This window comes from Pipistrellus kuhlii, unplaced genomic scaffold (genome assembly GCF_014108245.1).
Source record: "Pipistrellus kuhlii isolate mPipKuh1 unplaced genomic scaffold, mPipKuh1.p scaffold_m20_p_1, whole genome shotgun sequence".
NCBI lineage: Eukaryota > Metazoa > Chordata > Mammalia > Chiroptera > Vespertilionidae > Pipistrellus > Pipistrellus kuhlii.
Genome location: NW_023425404.1, coordinates 19,955,551 through 19,972,906, shown reverse-complemented (window position 1 = coordinate 19,972,906; position 17,356 = coordinate 19,955,551). Strand labels below are relative to the sequence as shown.

Genomic DNA, 17,356 nt, shown 5'->3' with positions numbered 1-17,356 from the left:
TGCATATATGTGTGCATACACATTATCTTCTCAAGGATATATAGCTTATTTTTATGTTTTAAGAACAATGCTATCGCCGGGACCGGTTTGGCTCAATGGATAGGGCGTCGGCTTGGGGACTGAAGGGCCCCCGGGTTCGATTCCGGTCAAGGGCATGTACCTTGGTTGCGGGCATATCCCCAGTAGGAGGTGTGCAAGAAGCAGCTGATCGATGACTCTCTCTCATTGATGTTTCAAACTCTCTATCTCTCTCCCTTCCACTCTGTACAAAAATCAATAAAATATATTAAAAAAAAAAAAAAAAAGAACAATGCTATCTATTTTAAAAAATCAAACCTTGATCTCTTGGTTCTTGGGTCAACATTCCCACTAAGCCACACTACCAGGTGGAAACTGGCTTTATTAAACAAGATCTTGAGTGAATGTCATTTTTAAGAGATACCTGCATAGACTCTGGATGTCACCAGAAAGCTTTAAGGAATTAAGATTGACTTTGGTCCTGGACAGGTAACCCAGCTGGTTAGAGTATTGTCCCAATACACCAAGGTTGCAGGCTCAACCCCCTCTCAGGGCACATACAAGAGTCATGCCTAAATCCGTGGAACAACAAATCAATGTTTTTATCTCTCTCTTCCTGTCTCTCTAATTAAAAAAAAAAAAAAAAAGATTGACTTTGGAAGCTGATAAAAGCCCCTTGAAAAAACTGTTTGGTGCCCTGCTTATTTACCTGGTTTAGAGTGGTCTTTCCAGGTGACGAATGAAGGTGGCTTTCCTGGGAGATGGCAAAGAAAGAACCTCTCGGCATTTTGGGGTACCTCAAGAACTTGAGGAATTCACCCAAATCTATGGGAAAGTCAGATGGCAACTATGTGGCGTGGCTTCTTCACCAGAGAGGCTACTGAAAGTTCAATCTGGAGATTCCTTGTGAGTCTCAGATTTAAGAGAGTCTATGGGGTCAATTACTATTCTTGTTGAATTTTTGCAAATAATCAAGCCAAATTTATTGAAACTAGACTTAGGCAGTAAGTGACCATCTTTGAGAAAAATGAGGGTGATTTTAGGGAGAGAAATTGTGTTTCCATAGAATCTACAGAGTTGGGCAAATGTAGATTTAAGTTGTTCATATGGAAAATAATACAATAATTAATAAGTAATAATACATGATAAACTCTGTTTCCCATACTCCTACTACTTTTTAAAAAAATATATTTTATTGATTTTTTTACAGGGAGGAAGGGAGAGAGATAGAGAGCTAGAAACATTGATGAGAGAGAAACATCGACCAGCTGCCTCCTGCACACCGCTCACCGGGGATGTGCCCACAACCAAGGTACATGCCCTTGACCAGAATCGAACCCGGGACTTTTCAGGCCGCAGACCGACGCTCTACCACTGAGCCAAACTGGTTTCGGCCCCATACTCCTACTTTTGCCACACCCTGCATAATACAGTTATGAATATTAGACTCTAGTTCAGTTAATTGTATTTAAGGTTTAATTTTCATCTATATACTGGACTGGCTCTTGAATTTTTCTAATTTTCTTAAATATTTGGCTATAACCCTCCAAACTTTTCATTTTTCTACTGTCCTTTGACATGGAATTACTAAAAACTAAAATTTTTCTGAGTCTTGCAATTCCAAATGGCAGCTAAAGCACATAATATAGACTTCAGAAAAATCGCCACAACAGCTCATACTTAAACAGTCTCAGTGACTGACGCTCTGTAAGCCATGCAGAATTCACCAGAGCATCGGATGGCACTGTCAGAGACATTAAACAAGGCAGACAAGTAAGATCAGACAGTCACTGCCTACTTTCATTCCAGCAAAAGAAACTTTGAGACTTACATTCAGAAACTGTCTTGACTGACAGCCTTACAGACTCAGGAACTGGTTTATAATTGGCTCTGATCTTTACCCTTTTTTTCTTTTGCATTCATAGACATACTCCTTGTTAAATACCTGACTGCTTGCTTACACAGTATAGGCCTCACTCTGGGAACCTATGTGCATCACAGCCTCCTGAAAAGAAACTCAACACATTTAACTGAACTGAATTATTCTCGAAACTGCATGACTGAACCAATAAAATACGGAGGAAGCTAGCAACTTACTGGTTGCTTCTAGAATGTAGAAAGTTTATCATTTAAAACTAGAGGCCTGGTGCACGAAATTTGTGCACTTGGTGGGTATCCCTCAGCCTGGACTGTGCCCTCTAGCAGCCCTGGGAGGATGTCCAACTGACAGCTTAGCGGGCCTAAGCCATCAATCAGGCATATCCTTGGCATTGCCTAGGAGGCAGGAGAGGCTCCCATCACCGCCACTGGGCTCACCAGCCAACAGTGAGCCCAGCTTCTGGCTGAGCTGTGCTTCCCCTGTGGGAGCACACTGACCACCAGGGGGCAGCTCCTGCGTTGAGTGTCTGCTCTGGTGGTCAGCATGCATCACAGTGACCCATCATGCCATGGTTCGGTCATTTGCATATTAGCCTTTTATTATGTAGGATTTTCAAAGGCAAGACTAAAGGGACAAAAATTATGCCAACCTGAAGCTGCTTTTTTGGATATTGACTTTAAGCCACTTATTAAGAAACAAAAAACTCAGAACCTTAGACTATGCCCTCCCCCTCCTTTCCTGCCTAAAAGATACAGATAGAGAAAAACATGCTCCAGGAAGGGTATTATAGGATGCTGCCTTGCCCTAATTTGAGTTAAATATGGTAAATAAGAGGACTTCAGGCACCTGCCATTGTCTGGATACCCACTGTGTCCTATTGTTTATGAGGGGCCTTAGGGGACAGTCCTGACCAGTGAGTTCTGCCCTTTTTCACCTGGCCCATTCTCACTTCTAAAATATCCCTTTCCCTGCCTTCCCCTTTTTCTTTCGTTTAAATAGTTTTATAAACCCAGTGTTGGCTCACTATCTTTGATAATTTTCAGGGATTTCCCATGACTTTGTGAATCCCCCAGGCACACATATTAAACTTTTATTTTTTCCAATTTTAAAAAAAAGGTCACCCTGGCTGGGTAGCTCAGTTGGTTGGAGTGTCATCCTGATACACCAAGGTTGCAGGTTTGATCCCTGGCCAGGGCACAACCAATGAATGCTTAAGTCGGTGGAACAACAAATCTCTCTCTCTTTCTCCCACCCCTTCCTTTCTAAAAATCAATAAAAAATACCATTTTTTATTTTTTTACTGAATTATTACAAACAATTGTAAACATAAAACTTTCATAAAAGGGAGCCTATCTTTCAAAACAACTAACCAAAAGATAAACAATTATTCAAATTTAGATGTATATTTCAAATTTATAATAAAAAATGTAAAATAATGAATTTAAATTAATTATATAAGTTTAATTAGTGTTTCCACATGAGTAAAATGATAGTTTGCAACTAGGAAATTTCTAAAATCCTGTATAGCTCCAATTCTAAAATTTGTATACAAAGTCCTCAAACTTTGAATTAAATATACTAGGTTTGTTCAAACTTCCTGCTATAGCATGTTCTGAATGAATGATGAATAATAAATAACTATTTTCTCTGCTAATATTAATAGCATGCAACATAACTACTCATTGAGGAGGAGTTACATAATTATAGATTCCTGAAAGCCTCATGAATATATGAAAAACATTAGCTAAACAGAACATCATGCCAAACATAACTGAATACAGTACCTTAACTTGTGAAATATTTAGATTAAATAAAATTTGAGATATTTATCTGTACACAAGACAAGGGGGCACCACTTTATCAGCTGAACATTACTGTAAATCTCCTTTTCTTAAAAAAAAGAAAGAAAGCCTGTCCTCGGTACCCCTCCCTCGGAGTTGTGTCATTCTTAGGGTGCACATTGCGTATTTTCCATGTGCGGTAAGAGAGAGGCACTGGCAGAAGTGTCCCTGGGAACAAGATGTTATTTATAATGAAACTAAATCTGGAAGAAGTAAGCTTATCATAAAGGAGTGTTACACAGAGTGTGTATTTCTCAATGTAAGATGATTTTATGCTGTAATGGAAAAAACCTGGAGAAAGTCTGACTCCTTAGATTCCCCCATAAATATTAACTTTATTCTTAAACTAAGGGACTGGTCTTACAATTTAAAACACTATATAAACAAGACAGCAGCCTAAGAATAACTTTTGCATCTTTAAGAAAGAGTTTTTAAGCTTACCTTACGGACCAGGCAAAAGAAGTGGGCAAACTATAAAGAGTTTACCAAGTAAATACTCTTCTCAAATTGTCAGACTTACTCTGCTTCCCATTTCTACAAACCCACTCATCTGATCAAGAACTCTCGTTTTAAGAATAAAACCACACTTAAACACACACACACACACACACACACACACACACACACACACAAACAAATGCCACGAGCCTAAGGCAGCTCAACAACTGATACTACAGATTAGTGATCCAGAAGATAAAATGTGCCACACCAGCAACTTTGCAGCCACACCCCTTAAAAAAGAGAACTCGGGCTTGCTCTCCACGAACTTCCTTAACGGGTAGTAGCTCTTTCGTTTAAAAGCCACTGCCTGTTCTGACCATGCTGGCTTTGGAATGACACTACGTTAAACACTGTCTCAGAGTCAGGCACACAACTTTGCCTACGCCTGAAACTGTCAGTTTGGGGCGGGGGAGACGACACCACATACTACGGTGAAACGTAATCTTGGTTACCTGACAACTCATGTTAAGGACACTATCCTTCATCACAACTATATTCTGTGCATCACAAGGCTTCAACCCGCTTAAAAAAAAACAAAACAAAACTCGATCAAAGCCCAATGATCATGGTAACCCTTCAAACACCGCGTATCCTTTGGGTGCTAAGAAAGGCGTTCCCTATGAAAATACGGCTTGATGGCCAAGTCTTTCAGGTTTCCCCGATCACTTATACTCTTTCAAAACCTAGTAGGAACGGGCCTGCGCGTGGGCGCCGGGAAACCCTTGCAGAAAAGACCAGTTTGGGAGGGAGGGGCGCGAGCCGCCCAGTGACAATGACCGTGGCCGGCAGAGAGAACACCGTGTTCCTGCACCGCCCGGAGGCTGCGCCCCCGGGGCGAGGCGGCGAGGGAAGGAGCCTTACCTGCCAGCGGCCGTAGGTGAGGAGCACGATGGAGATGGGGATGGCGGTGCCGGACATGGCGTGGGTGGAGGGCATGCTGTACTCGGAGTTGTAGAAGACCTCCAGCTTGACCACGGGCGGCGAGGCGGGCCGCGGCCAGCGGACGATGTCCTTGGTGCACTGGCCCAGGTACATGACCAGCACCCAGATGACCACCAGCCGCCGGCCCACCAGCGCGTCCAGGTTCCAGATCCAGAAGGGGAAGAAGAGGATGTAGAAGAGCTCGTTGCCCAGCTCGGTGCCCAGGCAGAAGAGGTAGTAGAGCGGCCAGTTGCTCACGTGGGCCAGCTCGCCCTCCTCGCCCGTCAGCGAGTTCCGCCGCAGGGCGCCCGCCGGGCGCGCCGAGGCCGGGCCCAGCTCGGCGGCCAGCCCGTTCCGCACGCCGTTGGGGGCGCCGCCGCCGAGGCCGCCGCTCCCGCCGCCGCCCGGCTTGGCCGGGCACTGATTGCGGTCGCCGCCGCCGGGGGGCTGGGGGCCCCCGCACGCCCCGGGCCGGCGCTCTCGGCCCCGGGCGTCCCCGGAGCGCGGCGCCTCCGCCTTCTCGCCCTCCCTCGGGGCGGCGGCGGCGGGGCGGCTCGGCGGCGCTCCCACCCCGCACAGCCGCTGGAAACGCGCCACTTTGTGCGGGTCCTGCAGGCGCGCCGCCAGCCGCGCCAGGCGCTGCCCCAGCGACATGGTAACGGGACCCGCGCGCGGTCCGCGAACGAACCCGAGGACGACGGCCCCGAGTCGTTCCCGCGCGCCGGGTTCTGCTAGGGTGACGGCACCACAGGCCGCAGCCGCCGCGCGCTCCGCCACCGCCCGCGGCCTCCACGCGCCGGCGCGCGCCGGGCCCCGCCCCCTCGCCCGCCCCGCCCGCCCCGCCCCACCCCCGCCCCCGCCCGCCGACCGCGGCCCGGGAGGGAGCCCGGCCGCCGGGCGCGCCGGCGGCGCCTGGGAGCTGATCCCGCTCCGCCGCGCCCTCCCTCCCCAACTCCAGCCCCGCTTCCTCGCCGCGGTCCCGGTCCCGGGCTCGCTCCGGCGGTGCCCGCGGCCGGCCGAGCACCCGGATATCCCGCTGGCGCGGAACCAAACGGTGAATGAAGGCGAAGGAACCGCCACGCGCCCCGAGTCGTTGGGCTCAGTCATCACCAGCGATGACAGAGCGGCGGCTCCGGGGTGGCTGCCCTGCGAGCCCCGCGCCAGCGGACCCGCGGGGACAGGGCTGGGTGTGGCTCCCGGGACCAGGCTGTGCCGCTGACCAAATGTGGTAGTAGAAGCACCGAGACCTCAGGTGTTTTTTGACTGACGAGTAGGAATTCTTTTTCATAAATTCTAATAGCTGCCGAAACCGGTTTGCCTGAGGACTGAAGGGTCCCAGGTTCGATTCCGGTCAAGGGCATGTACCTTGGTTGCGGGCACATCCCCAGTGGGGTGGGGGGTGCGGGAGGCAGCTGATGGATGTTTCTGACTCTATTCCTCTCTGTAAAAAAAAATCAATAAAATATATTTTAAAAACTCTAATAGCTGCGGGGCTGGCACAGAAATTGATGGCTGAATGCAGTGTGTAGATTTTTATTGTTTGTTTGATTAGGTGTCTGTCTCACAAGTTACAGATCTGACCTCTAGAAAGAACAGTTTTTATTAGAAAGTCTCAGAACTTCAGGAAGTTATTTTTGGTAAGGTGAATGCCTATAATGAAAGAATTTGGACCTCTTCCAAGAAACAGGCTGGAGAATTCCCCCGCGGTTATGTCATTGGAAACGTTTTCTGCTTTCCCAGGTAGAGTTCTCCTCTCACTGCAATTGTTAAGCTGTGACTTATCCCTGCCCTCAAGATGCTCACAATATAAATGGGAGACAGAGTCGGGCCCACTCTAGAGAACAGAGAAAAGTCTAAAATAGAGACAGTAGCACATGCTCTGGGGAGAAGAAAAAGTGCACCAGGACGGCAGGAAAGGTGTGAAGAGGTGATGCTGTTCAGATGGATTGTCATTACAAAGCAAGTACCAATAGATGGAGAAGCCTACTCTAGGAAGAGAGAAAAAGGGATAAAGAGGCGGTGGAAATGAGTCAAGATGTGTTTAGTAAACAGCAGCTCACAGACTACAGGGCGGGAAGGTGGTTGGAACGAAGTTAGAAAGGGAAGATAAGATCAAATTGTAAAGGCCTTACATGCTGAGCTGGGAATTATATTTTGTAGGCAGTCAGGAGTAATGCAAGGCTTTTAAGCAAAGGAGAGACAACATCAAAACGGCTTTAAAAAGGTAACTGGGAAGAAAATCTAAGATAACTGAGAATCACACCCAAAACCCTTCACTGCACAGGCCGACGCTCTAACTCACATGTGTCAAACACAACTTCTGACACCAAAGGCCAGATTTATAAAATGTCTTTGGACATTTTCAAATGTATATTTTTAAACAACCTATCCTTTTATTTTTTTTAAAAAATATATTTTATTAGTTTTTTATAGAGAGGAAGGGAGAGAGACAGAGAGACAGAAATGTCGATGAGAGAGCAACATCGACCAGCCGCTTCCTACACATCTCCCACTGGGGATGTGCTGGCAACCAAGCTACATGCCCTTGATCGGAATCAAACCCGGGACCCTTCAGTCCACAGACCGACACTCTACCACTGAGCCAAACCGGCTTTGGCACAACCTATCCTTTTAGAGGCCAGTTTTTATTGTCAAAAATACATAGCATGAAATTCACCATCTTAACCTTCAAAAAAAAAACCATCTTTGTGTGTGTGTGTGTGTGTGTGTGTGTGGTTATTTGAGGACTTTGAAGACTAACGGTCATGATTTAGAAATGGACATAGAATTGTAGAGCTAGAAGGGGTTGAGAAGCCATTTTATTTACTAGTTTTACGAGAATCATTTAGTTTATAAATTAAGCACCGATTGTGCTAGATTCCTGGAGATGCATTGTTATTAAGACATCTGCTTTCAAGATGCTCATCTTCAGATTGTCACCGAGATTACTATTAAATGCTATCATCCTTCTAGGCTCCTAGATTAGATGAGTGGGTGTTGTCTTTTGAGTTTCCTTTCTCTGAATTCTCTCACCCATTCTTCATCCTCGTTTTTTAAAACCTGACCCGAGGATATTTTCCCATTGATTTTTAGAGAGAGTGGGAGAGAGAGGAAAAGACATCGATTGGTTGCCTTCTGCACGAGCCCTGATCAGGGCTGGAGATTGAAGCTGCAACCCAGGTACGTGCCCTTGACTGAGAATCACACCCAAAACCCTTCACTGCACAGGCCGACGCTCTAACCACTGAACCGCTAGCCAGGGCTCAACCATTCTTCTTTAGACCCACGGCCACAACCCTAAACCGAGTTTTGTTGACAAAGAAGGAGCTTTCTAAGAAGTGGTTGAGGATTTATTTGTGTTATAAACGGGTTTCAGAGACACAGTCTGTACAAGAAACCTGTAATGGCTGCTTCAACTTGAACAAATCTTGTTGTACCTTTTAGTTCCATCATAACCAGTTTCTTCCTTAGCTATCCAATGTTATTGCCAGAGGGAACAAGGATGTAGCCTCCATTCCGATCAGGCTTGTCTTTCATTCACAGACCACCTACATCACTAATTCAAAGCCTCCTCCGCCTACCTCAGATACTGGCTTTCTTTCCTTCTACCTTACTATATCATGCCCTGTGTCCAAGGTTCATGTCTTTCATAAAGTACCCAAGAAAATGAGCACCTGGGATAATATTGCTAGCACACTGTGGAACTGACTGCTCTGGCCACCACAAATTGGGCACTTACCTTCTGCTGGGCCAAGAGAGCAGGTTCCCTGAGATTTTTTGAGCTTCAGGCAAGTGATAGATTGGGGTGATCTCTCTCCAATGGCTAAAGCTTTAACATACACTCAGAAACATTGTGGATGCAGTTCTTCCTTTAGAGAAAACTGATTAGTAGTGAAAGTGAAACTGTCGTATAGACAGCAACAGAAACCAAATGCTTTGAAGACGCCTATCAGAGTTTGAGCCCTTCTTTCCAGTTGTTCCTCAGGGCCTCCTCTGCAGCCCTGCCGTTCTTGACACTTGGCTGTTCATCCCTTCTTTGGACTTCATAAGCCAACAAATACCCCTTTTAAAAAAGGGATATTGCCGAGACCGGTTTGGCTCAGTGGATAGGGCATCCCCTGTGGATTCAAGGGTCCCAGGTTCTATTCCAGTCAATAGGCATGTATCTTGGTTGCAGGCACATTCCCAGTGGGGGCTGTACAGGAGGCAGCTGGTCGATGTTTCTCTCTCATCGATGTTTCTAACTCTCTATTCCTCTCCCTTCCTCTCTGTGAAAAATCAATAAAATATATTTTTTTAAAAGAGTTAATTTCTAAAAATAAATAAAAATAAATAAAAAAGTAAAAATTAGAATAAATAAATTTTGAGCAAAAACATATATATATATATATATATATATATATATATATATACACACACACACACAATATATATATATATATTTGATTATTTGGTATTGGCTCATTCCCAGCATGCATTGGGTTATATTAGTCATTTCCTTATCTGGTCCTTATGCAAGTTTTTCAGGAAACCTGATGATTCTCAAAATGCCACAGGTTTTAATCAAACCAGTGATTCCAGTAGTTATGAAACCGGACAACCAATGCGTCTTGGCTGCCTGTCACAACTTGAGCCAATTAAGCAGAGACAGGGGTTACAGCAGATATGAGCATTTATTCCAATAATGCAGACAGTTTGCGGTGCAGCAGGTTATATGAAAATATGCTCTGCACCCCTCTCCCCCCAAAATAAACCAGCTGCTTACATTGGATAGGACACAGGGGAAGTTGGCAAAAGGAACAAGAGTAAGCATAAAGATTACAGGTTAAGACAATGTAAGCAGAACTCCATTGTTTGGGTAACAAGGCTGTTTGTTAATCTTTCCGTGATAATAGGATGGGAATGGGCCTCATTCCAAGGTTGGTTCCCAGGTCCAAGGTTGACTCCCACATCCCATGGGTGTATAACTCCCAGCAAGGTTAGAATGTGCTTTCTTTAACCAGAACAAAACTATCATGGTTAACAGAGCGTGATTAATATTTCTTATAGCTGTAGCTGGTCTCCAATATTCTATTTCTGCCTCTTACAGCTACTTGGTAATGCATTCTTTAGAAATATTTGACTTAAATTATCACTAAGAAGCAACAAGAGAAACTTTTCCTTTTTGGGTAGCGGATTTTGATAATAAAGGTAATTTATTACTAATGCACTACTCGATGTGCTTTTCAAATAGTAATTAATTTAATCTTCACAATCCTGTAAAGTATATGTTCTTCCTATCTTCATCCTACATATGAAAAATTGAGGCACAGAAACATTAAATAAATATGCTCAAGCTTACAGAGCTAGTAAGTAGTAAAGCTGGTTTTAGATATCTAAAAACAGAGCCTACACTCTTAATACATTATGTTTCATTGCCTCCCAAGAACTCATAAAACCTCTGGTTCAAACTTTGCTATTCTCTTATCATCATCATTATTTAGGAAATTCCATTTCTGTCTTACAGTAACAACATTTAGTTGCCTTCTCTGAGTTTAGAACTCTTGCACTATATTAAGTAGATCATCCTATCTAATAAAATAATAATATACAAATTAACCATCACTCTACTATACCCATAAGCCATTCCCACAAGCCACGCCCACAAGCCAATCAGGAGCAAATATGCAAATAAACCCAACCAAGATGGCTATGGCCACAGAGAGCAGGAGGGAGGCTTGGGTTTCCCCGGCAATGGAAGAAGCCAAGCTTTCTGCCTGCCCTTGTGGGCCTAGGCCTCCACTCAAGGCTACAAAGTTTCAATGATAACAGATACATAAATCCAAACAGAAATGGCAGCAGCCATGGAGCTGGAAAGAGCAGGAGGGTAGGGTTGCCCCAGGCAATGGAGGAAGCCAAGCTTTCCACACACCCTGGCTGGCCAGGCTTCCGCTTAAGGCTACAAAGTTTCGATTATAGAAGATACATAAATCCCTTGCTGGACTGGGTTGGCTCAATGGATAGAGCGTCGGCTTGGGGACTGAAGGATCCCCGGTTTGATTCCGGTCAAGGGCATGTACCTTGGTTGTGGGCATATCCCCAGTAGGGGGTGTGCAAGAGGCAGCTGATCGATGACTCTCTCTCATCGATGTTTCTGGCTCTCTATCTCTCTCCTTTCCTCTCTGTACAAAATCAATAAAATATATTTTAAAAAAAAAAAGATACATAAATCCCAACAGAAATGGCTGCTGCCATGGAGCAAGCAGAAGACTTGCCTCTGCTCCAGGCTACAAAGTTTCAATTGTAGAAGATAAATAAACCTGAGATACCAGGGCCTCTACTTGGGTCACAAGGGGGCATGGCTGGCCTGCAAACCACCACAGGCCCCTCACCCAGGCCGCCACATGCCCCAAGGTAACCCCCACCCTGATCCTGGACATCCTTCAGGGCAAACCAGTTGGCCTCCACCCATGCACCAGGCCTCTATCCTCTTTAATGAAAGAGTAATATACAGATTGATCATCACTCCAACACACAAAATGGCTGCTCCCATGTGGTCAAAGATCCTGTCCCTATGTGGACAAGATGGCCACCATAAGATGGCCAGCAGGGGAGGGCAGTTAGGAGGGGCCAGGCCTGCAAGGGAGGGCAGTTGTGGGTGATCAGGCCAACAGGGAAGAGAAGTTGGGAGGGACCCAACCTGCAGGGGAGAGCAGTTGTGGGGGGTGGGGTTGACCAGAGCAGTTAGGCATCAATCAGGCTGTCAAGGGAGTGGTTAGGGGGTGATCAGACTGGCAGGCAGAAGCGGTTAGGGGCAATCAGGAAGGCAGGCAGGCGAGCAGTTGGGAGCCAGCTGTCCTGGATTGTGAAGGAGATATCCAACTACCCATTGAGGCTTGATCCCTCAAGGGGTCCCAGATTGGAGAGGGTGCAGGCTGGGCTGAATTTAATGCACTGGGCTTTTAGTCTCTGTGTGTGTGTGTGTGTGTGTGTGTGTGTGTGTGTGTGTATATATATATATATATATATATATATATATATATACCTAAGTGACCATTAAACCAATAGCTATGATGGGCACTGACCACTAGGGAACAGATGCTCAGTGCACTAGCATGGAAACATGGAACAGACTGATGAATCTCAGAGGGAAGGGGGAAGGGGAAAGGTCAGGAAGAGATTAACCGAAGATCTTATATGTGTACCAGAGGCCCAGTGCACAGACTGGTGCACTGGTGGGGTCTCTTGGCCTGGTCTGCTGGGGATAGAGCCAAAACCAGCAATCTGACATCCCCCAAGGGGCCCTGGATTACAAGAGGGAGCAAGCCAGGCTGAGGGAACCCACTGATGCACGAATCTGTGCACTGAGCCTGTAGTTAAGATATAATAAACAGCCTTTGCCAGTTTGGCTCCGTGAGTAGAACACAGTCCTGCAGACTAAAGGGTCAAGAGCGCATAGGCTCCATCCCCAGCCTTGGATGGGGCTTTTGTGGGAGGCAACCATGTCTCTCTCATGTTCACATTTCTCTCCCTCTCTCTCTCTCTCTGTCTTTCTCCCTCTCTTCTTTCTTTCCCCCCCCCCCTCTCTCTCTCTCTCAAAAAAAACACACAACAATAATAAATAAAAGTCCTGGCTGTTTGGTTCAGTGGATAGAGAGTCCCCTGCGGACTGAGGGGCCTATGGTTTGATTGATTCCAGTCAGGGGCACATGCCCCTGTTGTGGGCTCAATCCCCATTGGGGGCATGGAGGAGGCAACCAATCAAGGATTCTCTTTTATCATTGATATTTCTTTTTATTTTTTAATTAGAAGGAAGTTTTTATTTTTTTTTAAAGGATTGCGAGTAATATTTCAGGGAACATAATGTGTGGCCTTATCTCATTTTCTGTTTTGTCTACTTGCAGTTTCAGGATGTGAAGGACAGGTCGTTGGCTTGCGATATCCCGGGATCAGGTTTCCAGCCGTAGAGATGGGAAGGTAATATTAGCTGCTTTAGGTTAGCTCTGTGTGGGGGAAATTTTTTTTTTCTTGGGTAAATTTTCAGTAAATAAATGGCAACATAACAAAACTTAAAACTTCCATTCCAGTGTTTTATTGAAGGTCTCCTGAAGGGGAAACAATAGGGAATTGGTTCAGATATGCGAACATTAGAAGTGAGATTAGGAACTGTCAAGGTGAGATCATTTAAGGCCGTGAAAGCATGTGTGGCCCCTGGTGAAGGGCTGTGAAGCACAGGATGGAACGGAGTAGGTAGGACAATGTGGGAAGACTGCTGGCCTGGTCTAGGGTGGCCACAATGAAGGGCCAAAGCCCTGCGAGCTGGGGTGAGATCACCGCCTGTGAGCATCTGAGGAGCAAAGGCGTGGCCATGAGCAAAGGTTGTCTGGGCCCTGGAGAGGGTTTGTCCAACTGAGAAGCAGTGCCTACAAGCAGATTCCAGTGAAACCCTGGACTTGGGAAAATTAACATATCATTGATGTTTCTATCTCTCTCCCTCTGCCTTCTTCTTTAAACTCAATACAGATATATTAAAAAAAACAAAACAAAAACACACACAACAAAACAATGGAAACATATTCTTGGGTGAAGAACAACAACAACAAAAGGTATAATAAACATACATTACACAAAATGTTACGTGGAACCACAAAGGAAATGGAATAGTTTTCAGTTCACTTTAATTAAAAAAATAAATCTCAATACCTTTCCAAAAGTAAGGCATTAGGCTTAGGGCTAGAGAAGAGATACCCAGAGGAATAAGATACTGTCTTGCCCTGAAGAAGCTTATAATCTGCAATGAAAGGTTAAAAAAAAAAATGTACTCAAGATCCCTGTAATAAAAGACAACTGCCTTAAACGTTTTAATGGAGGTACAAACACAATGTCCACAAGGAATAATGGAAGAGATCAATTCCCAAGCAGGGAAGGAATAACATTTGTGTTGGATAGACATTCAGAGTAAGGAGTTTTGGAAGAAAAACATTTGATGCCCAAGAAAAGAAAATGGGTATGTGTGTAGGAACTAGGCCTCTGTGATCCTTCTTCAACAGAGTCAACTTTTAGTGGAGAATACTGACAGCATGTTGCCAGTTGGTTACTGAATCTTCCCAGGGCAAACAGGATATAAGGAGGAGGAGAAAGGCCATAAGAATAGAGAACTGTGTATGTGACCAGCAGCACATTTTCTATGAAGATCCTCCCGCCACAACTAGACAAAGGGAAGTGGAGACAACAAGAAAAGGCCTCAGCCCATTTTTAAAAAATAACCCAATTAGGAGACAATAAAACGTAAGCCACCTTCGGGGAAAACTGTTAACCCCATAGTACTCACCCAATGAAGAACCAGGATAGGGACTCTTGCACACTCGGGATAAATTGCCTGTGATGCCCGCTCCAGGTGTACCTGCTCAACCAGACACCTGGTCTTGAAAGACCACATTGAAGGTCTCGTTTTCACCATACTTCATATTGCGAAATCCATTATATGAATTCAGACAGGTGAGCATTTCTCACAAATAAACATGATGAGACTTGAAAAAGGAAAACTTTTGTTTAAGAAACAGATGAAACGGTTTCTGTGAGGAGAAGAGATATGGTTATACCTTAATGAAGAGACAAAATCTATGTTAGGGAATTTGGACTTTCGTCTCTGAGAAAAAAAAAAAAAAAAAAAAAAAAAAAAAGGAGCAATAAGAGTGCAAAAGAATGCCAAACCGGGAATAATAATATTTAGGAAGATTCGTTTGCTAGCAATGTGAAAAGTTAAATGAAATTGGAGGCTGAGGAGACTAGTTTATAATGGGCAAGGGTGAGTTTAATGAGGGCCTGAATGAAAGCAGTGGCAATGGAAAGAAGGTGGCAGGTGTAAGATATCCAGTTAGAACGAAGTAATGTGAAATCAGTTTAAGAAATGTCATATTCACCCAGATGGTGTGGCTCAGTGTTTGACCTATGAACCAAGAGGTCACAGTTCGATTCCCAGTCAGGGCACATGTCTGGGTTTTGGGCTCAATCTCTGGGTGGGAAATGTGCAGGAAGCAGCCAATCAATAGTTCTCATCATTGATGTTATCTCTCTCTTCCTCTCTGAAATAAATAAAAACATATTTTTAAAGAAAGAAATGTCACATTCAAAGATAGACTATGTCAAATAAAAAAACAAATCTGAGAGGATTATCCAGGTGAAGGCAGGGGAAACTGTGGCAATAGGGAGAACCCTGGGAACATAAGATGTGTGAGCATCAAGAGTTGGACAAAAAAAGATATTTTTTAATCTTTTTTTGTTGTTAATCCTCATTCAAGGATATTTTTAAGAGAGCTGAAGGGAAGGGGAGAGACAAAGAAACCCCAATGTGTCACATTGATTCCTATGTCCTGACCAGGGCCTGGGGTCGAGTTTGCTACTGAGGTACATGCCCTGGACTGGAATGGAACCCAGGACCCTTTCGTCTAAGAACTGATGCTCTATCCAGTGAGCCAACCCAGCTAGGGCAAAAAGGATATTCTTCTATAGGGAAGAGTAAACAAAACCAGAAGGACCAGGTTGGGGACTTGGGAGGAAAGGGTGGTGTGATAAGAAGGTAGATAAGGTAATTTTTACTCCGAGGCCAGGGAACTGCCCTTACAGGAGTGTCTGTGCTGGCTCATGTTATGCCGAGATCGGGTCACTCGGAGGAAAGAGGCTTAACTAAAGCTTGATTAATATAATTTTGTTTCTATCCATCTGTGGGGACAAAATGATTCAGCCAGTCGTTTATGAGATAAAGAATGGGAATTTGGAGCGTCTGTGTCTGGCTTAGTCATAGGGAAACTAGCCAAGAGTCTTATCTAACTTCTATAGGAAAGAGTGGTTCCTTGCAGTAAGCTGTTTTCACAAATGAAATGTGGACTTATTAACCTTCAGGTAAAGTTCAAGATTGTCAAATAAGGAGGCATTACTTGACATTGAGATTCCTACTGAGGAGTGAAAGGGTTTGGTATTCTTTGAATGTCAAGCCCAAACCTGAGTTTCATTTCAACACCTAGACAGAGTTACTAACTCTGACATACCCACATGCAGTATATACAGGACAGATTCCAGTATTTAAACATTTATTTGAAACATAGCCACTTATTGTTTTCAGAAGTGTCCTTATCTATTAATGCCCTTACATAGTCACTAAGAATAGGAGTGGTTACCAGATACTAAAACTGTTGCTTAATGGTGAACAGCAACAAGGGTAATAAGGAGCGTTGACACGAAGCAACTTTGGATTTTTCTCAATGTGAGGCTGGTATAAACCAAAAAAGGGGCGACATACTAAACTTGACAAGCTCAGGGGAGGCCTGCATGGCAGCCTTATAGAAAGAGACCTAAAGCAACCACTTGGGATGGTCTGAACTTAAAACTTCTAACTAAAAGCGAGTCCTGGCGGGTAGTCAGACTCTAGGCCACTATCTTCCGTGACAAAGGTTAATCTTTACCTAAATTGATCCTGTCTATGTATTTTTGCATTGAAGATAACATACCTTTGGAATGCCAGAGTAGTCTCCTTTTCCAGACACCTCAGGGCACCACCTCCTCATAGAGCACTAGACTCAGAGGTCAAGCCCTTCACTGTTATCTCGTTGCCTGTGTACCGTTTCTATGTTCTGAAAATGTTCATTGTTGATTACCCTATACCACCAATGTAGAAGAAGCACGCGTCTCTGCATTTTACTCTTTATTCCAAACATGTCCAAACTCAAAGGCTAACACGGGCCAAATAAACAAGGTTTAAGTTTATGTTGGCACAAAAAAACAAAAGTTTCAATTTTCATAGAAACGTAGGTTTATTTCCATAGAGACATGCTGAATACAAAGGGCTGAGATAAATGAATAATCGTTAACATAAAATAATAGACATTTTAATAAAAATCATTTTTTCTTGAACATTAACTTACCAGACACCGAATAACTGCACAAATTAATAAGCATAATGCAAATAAACCTATTTTTCTCCAAAAGTGAAATATTTCCTGTTGCTCACACCAAACAAGTCAGTACAAGATTAATGACACGGCCATTGGCTGCTAAAATATTCGCTGCTGCCGGACCGGTTTGGCTCAGTGGATAGAGCGTCAGCCTGTGGATTGAAAGGTCCCAGGTTCGATTCTGGTCAAGGGTATGTACCTTGGTTGTGGGCACATCCCCAGTGGGGGGTGTGCAAGAGGCAGCTGATCAATGATTCTCTCTCACT

At 44.5% G+C, this 17,356-nt stretch overlaps 1 protein-coding gene across 1 annotated transcript in view; it reads right to left on the bottom strand.

Annotated features, from left to right (window-relative positions):
- SGPP1 (sphingosine-1-phosphate phosphatase 1) overlaps positions 1 to 5,949 on the bottom strand; it is a 33,992-nt gene extending 28,043 nt beyond the window's left edge. The window contains exon 1 of the mRNA XM_036434523.2: positions 5,101 to 5,949. Coding sequence (XP_036290416.1) covers positions 5,101 to 5,814 — 714 coding nt within the window. The 5' untranslated portion in view covers positions 5,815 to 5,949. The remainder of the gene's footprint in view (positions 1 to 5,100) is intronic.
- Between the last annotated feature and the right edge of the window lie 11,407 nt (positions 5,950 to 17,356).